The sequence below is a fragment of the Bos indicus genome, chromosome 3, assembly GCF_029378745.1.
Source record: "Bos indicus isolate NIAB-ARS_2022 breed Sahiwal x Tharparkar chromosome 3, NIAB-ARS_B.indTharparkar_mat_pri_1.0, whole genome shotgun sequence".
NCBI lineage: Eukaryota > Metazoa > Chordata > Mammalia > Artiodactyla > Bovidae > Bos > Bos indicus.
The window spans coordinates 19,962,337-19,971,051 of record NC_091762.1 but is presented as its reverse complement, the minus strand read 5'-3'; the positions used below and the strand labels follow the sequence as shown (position 1 = coordinate 19,971,051).

Here is an 8,715-nt window from a genome sequence, read left to right as displayed (position 1 = left end):
CTCAAGATTCATTTCCCTTCTTTCTACTGTACTTACTGTCTTCCTTCTGTTGACTCTCTTTGGGAATAAGGAGCAACAGTCTTTTTATCTCCCTTCATCCTCAGCCTTTCCTTTAATGTTTCTTCTTCCAGAACTCTATCACATACTTCTGTGTCCTTGATTTTGTTTATGCTTGAAAAAGTAGGCACACGATAATTTTAAAACCAAAATGGTTTATACCATTGCCTTTTTTTTTTAAAGCAGCTTCCAGAAGGTTTTAAGGAGTCTAGAAAATTGTCTTCCTAGACTCACCCAAGACTAGCCACTTTAGAAAATGTACTCTCCTCCCCACAACCCGCCCCCACATAGGCAGGGTTTGTCTTTTGTGCAGACCTGCTTCTTGGGAAGGGAGGTGGCAAAACCTGTTTGAAGGTGAGGTTACCTCCCTTCCACCCCTCCTTCCTCCTTGGAGGCAAGAGCAACGACAGCTGAGACAGAGAAAAAGGGGGCACAGAAGTGTTGGGGAGCTGGGGCATCCAGCTCCCCGACAACTACAAGTGTTTCAAGGTGACAGGAAGACTTGTGAAGATGGGAACTATACAAGAAGCCGGAGAAAAGACGGTGGATCTCGGGTGAGTAAGATCTTGGCTGACGTGATCGGAAACAAGGAGTGAATAGTCCTCAGGGATTTTCCCACCATCCAGCTCTTACCAAGTCCTAGCAGAGACTAGACTAAGAGAACTAATTGGCAGGGAAGGGATGGGGGTGGCCTTAGGTAGGAAGTACCAGTATCCTATGGGAATTAGGGAATGGGATTCCAGGGTAATTCCCTATTGCTTTTCTTTTAAGGAAATTTCTATACATTGATATCTGCCCCTGTTCTCCATTTTCTAACTCCCACCCTGCAGAATGGCCATGAGAAAAGCTGCCCCAGAACTGTGCTAAGATCCAGGTCTTCCTTCCCAGCAAATCTCTCTTCCTCCTTATCTTCTCCCCCCACCCGTCCACCCATGCCATGGTTCCCCTAACCACTCCCCAGCATGATGGAGGTAAAGCAAGCCTGACAAGGTGCCATCTTTCCCAGCTTTGCCCAGTGACAGCTGGGCAGGTCTGTCAGGTTCCAGCCTATTGTGATGTGAAATACCTCTCACCCCGACAGTCCAGGTGGAACAACTGCCACACAGGTCAAAATAATTTAGCTTTTGACCTTAGAGCTAGAGGGATCTTAGAGGGACCCTCCATGCTCCCTCTGCTCCTATACCCAGCAGTAGGGATGACTGCCTTTCAACAAGTGAAGGTGGTAGAAACATCTAGGAGACAACAGATCTGAGTTCTTTTTAAGGCCTGGCCTCTGCTCTGTACCTTACTACTATTCACACCAGTGTTCTCACCTACTATCCAGTTTCCTTAAGACATTGCCTAGGGACTTCCCTGGTGGTCCAGTGGAAGACTCTGCACTCCCAATGCAGGGGCCCAGGTTCAATCCCTGGTCAGGGAACTAGACCCCAGGTGCTACAACTAAGATCTGGCACAGCCAAATAAATAATATATATATATATATATATATATATATATAAAAGATATACCTAGTTTGTCTCATAATAATATTTTCTTTCTGCGGGACTATCTTAGCATCAAGGAGAATGCAGAAACAGCAATACTAGGAGCATCCTTGAGACTTGGGGAACTGGAGCTGAAGGAAGAATGGCAAGATGAAGAATTCCCTAGGTGAGATGTATGAGTGAGGCTGGGGAAAAGAAGAGCTGGTCACAAATGGAGGGTGGGGATGGTAAATTTGGACTTGAAAGAGAGAGAGATGGGAAAAGAAAGAAGAAATAAAATTATGGTAGGGAAACAGAGTTGATAAAGTGATACCTGGCTTAATAAGCCTTAACCTATGTTTCTGCCCCCTTTTTGGCTTTCCCCGTCTAGATTGCTTTCTGAAGAGATTGGCCCTTCTGAGGATCCTCATGATCCTGAAAGAGACACACAGGCAGGTAGGTAAATGAGAACCTAGGCCTCAAGTCCTTGATTCTAGAGTCAAGGTTATGCCAGCCTGTCCCCTGTGGGTCTACCTCCCTTTTCCCAAATGTCCCGCATTAGTCCTTCTTTAGAATTCACCCCATAGTATCACTTACATATACAGGAATTCTAATGTCCTGCGCCAACACATCCATCTTTCTCTTCTTTTTTTCCTCCTCCTCCAACCCCAGGCACCCCCAGCACTTTAGCCCTGTGTGGCCGGCGCCCCATGCGCAAGCGTCTTTCTGCCCCGGAGTTGCGACTGACTCTGACTAAGGGGCCTGGAGATAGTGGAGCGTCTCCCACCCACTCTGGACCTTCCTCTTCTGATGGCAGTTCTGACCTGGAGGTAGACGAGTTGGAAACACCTTCAGACTCGGAGCTGCTGGACAGTGGACATGAATTTGAATGGGAAGGTGAGAAAGAAAGCTGAGGACTGAGCTGGTAGAAGTAGAGGCCAGTCTTAAAGCAGCTCAGGATGGATTTAATGGGACTGAAGTTAGAACTAATAAGGGGATCAAGAGGTAAGATGTGCAGAATTTCCTTGGAATGGAAAGGTGGAGCCTACAGATCCAATGTAGTCAGTATGAGGGGAGGGCCACTTCATTTATTGAGGGAAATTTTATTGAATAACTGTTAAATGCTATCAGTGAGCTGGAAGTGAAAGTGTAGTCGCTCAGTCATGTCCAACTCTTTGCGAGCCCACGCACTCCAGCCTACCAGGCTCCTCTGTCTATGGAATTCTCTAGGCAAGAATACTGGAGTGGATTGCCATTCCCTTCTCCAGGGGATCTTCCCGGCCCAGGGGTTGAACCTGGGTCTCCCACATTGCAGGTGTATTCTTTACCATTTGAGCCACAAGGGAAGACATCAATGAGCTACAGCCAGGTTATGAAGATGAATAAGATAATCCATACCCTCAGGGAATTGTCTGTTTAGTATAAAATAAACATGTATAGATTAAGTTTGGTAAAGATTATGATCTACATGTATGTAGGATACAGATTAAGCAGGGAGAAGGCAAAGGTCAGTTCTGGCTGAGAGGTATTAAGAAAGACTTCACAGAGGAAACAATTCTGAGTTTATCAGGTAGCTGGAGAGGCATTCTAGACGGAAAAAGCAAATTGGGCAATAGCGTGGCATGATGGGGAATTCAAGGTATTGAGCGTGACTCTTTGGATATTAAGGAAAACTTTGATTTCTTCTCTACTCACAACACTTTTGATACCAAATGTATCAGTTTCCGCCCACCGATTCTCCAGACGCAAATTGGATGTCCTACAATTCAGTCACAACACTTACCTGGAGATAGTACAGACACTACAGGTTGAGGGCTCACCCACAAGACTGCCCTCAGACTTCAGACTTCAATCACACGTCCAGGTTGTCACCTGTGCTTCTGACTGACAGGGGATAAATCACAGGTGCCCACCACACCCTCCTCAGATTTGATAATTTGCTAGAACAGCTCACAGAACTTGGGAAAACAGTTTACTTACTAGATTACAGGTTTATTATAAGAGGATACAGCTCAGAAACAGCCAGAAGGAAGCAATACATAGGACAAGTTATGTGAAAGGGGAGCACCAACCTCCCAGCACCTCTGTGTGTCACCAAACAGGAACCTCTCCGCATCCCTTCAGTTAGGGTTTGTTTGTCTATAGTATGACTTTTCGCTTGTGCTGGGTCCTCATTGCTGTGCGTGGGCTTTTTCGAGTTGGGACGAGCGGAGGCTGCTCTCCAGTCGCAGTGTGCACAGGCTCTGGGCACGCAGGCTTCAGTAGTTGCAGCACATGGGCTCAGGAGTTGCAGCAGGGCAGGCTCTAGAGTGCAGGTTCAGGAGTTGTGGCTCTTGGGCTTAGTTGCTCTGTGGCATGTAGAATCTTCCCAGACCAGGGATTGAACCCATGTTCCTTGCATTGGTAGGCAGATTCTTATCTGTCGTACCACCAGGGAAGTCTCAGTTAGGGTTTTTTTTTATGGAGGCTTCATATGTAGGCATGACTGATTAAATCACTGACCATTTGTGATTTAGCATGACCTCCAATCTCTCCCCTTCTCAGAGGGCAGATGGCAAAAGTTCATCCCTCTAATCATGGTCACTTCGCCTGGTAACCAGTCACCCATCCATAGGAGCTTTCCAAAGTCACCTCATTGACATAAACTTGTGTGGTTGAAAGAGACCTGTTATGAATAGGAAAAGAGACTACTTTCACCTTTATTGTCAGGAGCCAGGAACAAAACCAAAATATACATTATTATATTACAGATCTGAAGGACTGGGCAGTGAAGAGAGTGACAAAAGACTGTCTTAAATAGGCAAGGGTCAAATTATGGAGGTCCCAGCTGCCACACTAAGGCGCTTAGATTTTATCCTGTAGGCAGTGAGTTTTAATCAAGGGAATAACATGATCAGGTTTAATGGCTTTTAAAAGATTGAAAACAGCCTAAAGATCTGTGAGTAGGATGTTAATTCTATTACTGTACACCCATACAATGGGATAGAATGAAACTATTTTTTAAGATGAAGCAGTTCTTTCTATGGCTATGGAAAAATCATGCAAAAAATTAGTGAATATAGAATATTGCTATTTGAGTGAAAATGGGAGGGGAGGAAAAAATGTTTGCTCTAGCAGTGGTGGGTGGGATGGAGGAAAACAGCTAAGAGTAGGGAGATAGAAGGCTAGTACTAAGGTCAGATAAGAAATGCTAAGAAGTTATACCAGGACAGTGAAAGCAGAAAGAATAATTTATTATCTAATGGAAGTAGATGGACGAGGATCTGGCTTGAGGGCTGGTAAAGAAGTAAGAGTCTTGGATGGCATAGAATTTTCTCTCCTAGGCAGTTAAATGGATGGGGTCATTCATCAAGAAAGAATATAGGAAAGAGGAGGAAGAGAATGAGTGTGAGTTGCACTGGTGACTTGGAGATGACAGAGAAACACAAAATAGAGGTGTCCACTCCAGACATTCAAGAATATGGGTCTGGTATCAGGAAAGCAGTCTAGGTTAGAGAGGAGTCATCACCATACTGGCAGTAACTGAAGACACGGGAATAAATGAGCTCACCCAAGGAAGGAAAAGCATTAGAAGAAAGAAGGAATCTGGGAAAATGGCAGGGGCCATCAAGCTACCATAGTTCAAGATTACCTTCAGGCCATTGTCCAGTGACAAAGTGAGGATGATAAGTCACAAGAAAGAGAAATCAGCAACAGGTTGGGTTGACTGGACAAACCAGGGCTAGTCATGGGGGGAAAATGAGAAATTAGTTGTTGGGGTAATAAATGCTAAGAATCTAAGGAAGTTTCAAGATGCTGAAGACACGTATTCTGCCTTGTTGATCCTTCCCCATCCCTCTTTTTAGATGAGCTGCCCCGGGCAGAGGGCCTAGGGGCCAGTGAGGCAGCTGAAAGGCTAGGCCACAGTTGTATGTGGGATGTGGCTGGAGAAGATGGTCATCGCTGGAGGGTGTTCCGAACAGGACAGCGGGAGCAGCGAGTGGACATGACTGTCATTGAGCCCTATAAGAAAGTCCTATCTCATGGAGGTAATGGCTATAATAAATGAAGGGTTAAGAACTGTGACTTCTTGAATAAAATGCTGAAGCTGGAAATTCAGTTATTGGGTTCAGAATCCTTCCTTCAACTTCTAGAGACCCACAGAGATGCTCAACCTAAACAGACGTACTGCCCATCAGTACTTATTTATTGAGTGAGTTTTCTCCTTCTCCTCCCCAGGCTACCATGGTGATGGCCTCAATGCTGTTATCCTCTTTGCTTCCTGTTACCTACCCAGAAGCAGCATCCCCAACTACACCTATGTCATGGAACACTTGTTCAGGTGAGGTGCAAGGCTTAAAGGGCTCCAGAGTGGATGTTACGGAGGCAAATGTTAAAAAGCACCCCTGACTGTCGAGTCTACAGCAATGTCCCTCTCTTTCCCCACAACCCAAAATGCATACCTTCCCTGACAATTTCATCTGTCCAGGTACATAGTGGGAACTCTGGAGCTGCTGGTAGCTGAAAATTATCTGCTGGTTCACCTGAGTGGAGGCACAAGTAGGGCGCAGGTTCCACCTCTGAGCTGGATACGCCAATGTTATCACACTCTGGATCGGCGGTGAGCCTCTTGGACAAGAGAACTGTAACTCTCTCTTATCCTTTTCTCTTTCATCTTTCCATTTTTTTCTTCTAATTGGTCTCTTCTACTTTTTTTTTTTTTGGCTCTGGGATCTCATTTTCCTGACCAAAGATTGAACTCCAGGCACTGTCAGTGAAAGCCTGGAATCCTAACCACTAGGGCCACCAGGGAACTCCCTCTTCCACTTTTCTTTGTCCCCCTACAACCCTTTCCAAGGTTCTCCTATTTTCTGTTTTCTCTTGGAGTCAAGGAAATCTAGTTTCAAATCTTACCTTTATCATTTACTACCTGTATGACTTTGGACAAGTTATTTAACCTTTCTGGGGTTCAGTTTCCTTCTCTGTAAAATGACAATGATAAAATTAATATCTTTGCCACTAAGCATTTGTGAAAATCAAATAAATCAACATGGTGCCTTGCCTGGCACATGGCAGGCAGCCCTTCCTTTTCTCATAGTGTTGCTGATTATTTCATTTTCCACATCTCCATTGTCTTTTCTTGTCTGCCTTCATCCCTGACCCTTATGCCCTTTTTTTTTAAATTTAACTGTGTTGGGTCTTAGCTGTGACGTGCAGGGTCTTCCTGTGTCACACAGTATCTTTTGTTGCAGTGCACAAACTCTTTGGTCTAGGTACACAAGTTCAGTAGTTGCAGTGCATGGGTGTAGTTGCTCCAAGGCATGTGGGATTTTAGTTCCCCTACCAGGGACCGAACCCACAACCCCTGCCTTATATGATTTTTTTCCCTCCTGGTTTTTCTTTTTTTCCTTTCTTCCTTCCATCTTCCATTTGGCCACTTTTCTCTTCTGGTTCCTTTTTTCTCTCTCCTCACTGGTCTTCACCTTGCCATGGAGGGATGAAGGACTATACAAAAAGAAATATGGGGAGCATAGGGCACAGGGCATAGGAAGGAAGTGGGGCTGAGAAGACCAGGCTAAAGGATTCTGAGAGAAGAGTTTCCTAAAAAATGAGAAGGTTAAGCAAGATGGATGGAGCTGAGATGGCAATTAAAGGAATGGGGATTCAATCCAACTGTCAGAGAACTCTAGAAATTAGAGAAGAAGTGAAGGAAACTAAAGTACAGAAGGTAGCTCCACCTGATCATCAGGTATGAAGGCGGAAAGAGAGTAGGATGGTCTCATGTTCTTCAGGCTCCGGAAAAACCTGCGTGCTCTGGTGGTTGTCCACGCTACATGGTACATGAAGGCATTCCTGGCATTGCTTCGGCCCTTCATCAGGTACTTGTTCGGGGGACAAAGACCCCCTGCCCCCTCCCCACTTTCACAATCAAGATTAAGACCTTCTTGCCCCACTGTGGCTCTTTCTAGCCTTAACCACTCTCTACTTGTTATGTTGCACTTTGTAAGTATCTCCAAGAGCCCTCTTCTTAGTATAAAACACACTTGGTTGATCCTCTCTTTTCAGTTCCAAGTTCACACGAAAGATCCGTTTTCTGAACAGCCTTGGAGAGTTGGCCCAACTCATCTCCATGGATCAGGTCCACATCCCAGAAGTTGTCAGACAGTGAGTCCTGGTTTAAGGATAAAAGTTTGGGATGGGATATGTAAAAGCCAGTTCCCGTTTTCTTAATGCCTTGAGGGAGATACAAAGGAACTGAAAGACAGGTTCTGCTTTCAGCTGCTTCCGTATATCTGGGAAAATGCCATACATGCAGAGAAGAAATTAAGGACACTACTGTAAAAAGAATGAAAAAATTACCCCTAAAAGTGCATCAAGGAATAAAGGAGTAATCACAGCAAAGAATTTAAGGAGATTCAGACCAGCTGTAGAAATTAAGAAAGGATGTTGGCAGTGAATAGGAGAGAATATCCAGTGGGGGAGGGTTGTTAGGGAGCAAAGGAATGATGACTGACCCAAGCATCTTCCAATTCACCTGGCTTCTCTCCCCAAACCCCTGAATTAAAACCAGGTCTGCTCTTGTACCGATTTTTCCCCCTCTTTTCCTCCTAGGCTGGACCATGATCTCCATGGCTCAGGAAGAACCTAGCATAGGACTGGAAAAATGGGCTTAAGAACCAATCAAAGATACGGATCTGCCTATACCCTAAACCTGAGCTGTTTTGTAAATCATCTCATCTTCAACCCCAGTACCACTGGATCTTCACATCTCTGTGGGATGTCTTTCCTTCCATGCCCCCGACTTCAAAGCAGGGCCCTGATGTGCTGGGTAACTTTCGTTTCAGCTGGAGGGCTGCATGTCCTGGCATTTTTTTTATAGGAAAGTGCAAAGCCGTGCTGCTTTAGCTGTAGAACCTTGGGCAAATCACTTCATCCCTTTTGAGTCCGTGATCCTTTTCACCTGGGGTATTCCCGCAGTGTGTAGAGGTGAGGGGCGGGTGGACGGGGAAGGCAGGCCTCCTCCAGGGAGCCAGGAACCAGTAGCCTCTATTTCCCTCTTCCCGTCAGTAGTCACGTCTGCTGCCTGTGAGCCCGAGCAGGGGCACTTTCAAAACCTGTACTTTGTCCTCTTTAGTAAATTCTGATCTGTAGTAAATTTATCTCTTAATAAATCAGAGATTTATTAAGCACTGCGCCCAGGAAGTGAACTACTCTT

General features: G+C 45.3%; 1 protein-coding gene and 1 non-coding gene across 2 annotated transcripts; both read left to right on the top strand.

Annotated features, from left to right (window-relative positions):
- The first annotated feature begins 76 nt into the window (after positions 1-76).
- Positions 77-8,692, top strand: BNIPL (BCL2 interacting protein like). The gene is made up of 10 exons (XM_019956012.2): positions 77-611; positions 1,612-1,707; positions 1,912-1,976; positions 2,193-2,417; positions 5,366-5,548; positions 5,739-5,841; positions 5,989-6,120; positions 7,292-7,378; positions 7,566-7,664; positions 8,112-8,692. Exons 1-10 carry the CDS (start codon positions 568-570, stop codon positions 8,146-8,148), a joined length of 1,071 nt encoding a protein of 356 aa, XP_019811571.1. The 5' UTR covers positions 77-567; the 3' UTR covers positions 8,149-8,692.
- Positions 1,408-1,477, top strand: TRNAG-CCC (transfer RNA glycine (anticodon CCC)). Its single transcript has one exon. It is a non-coding gene; the product is annotated as a tRNA-Gly (tRNA).
- Positions 8,693-8,715: the final 23 nt, after the last annotated feature.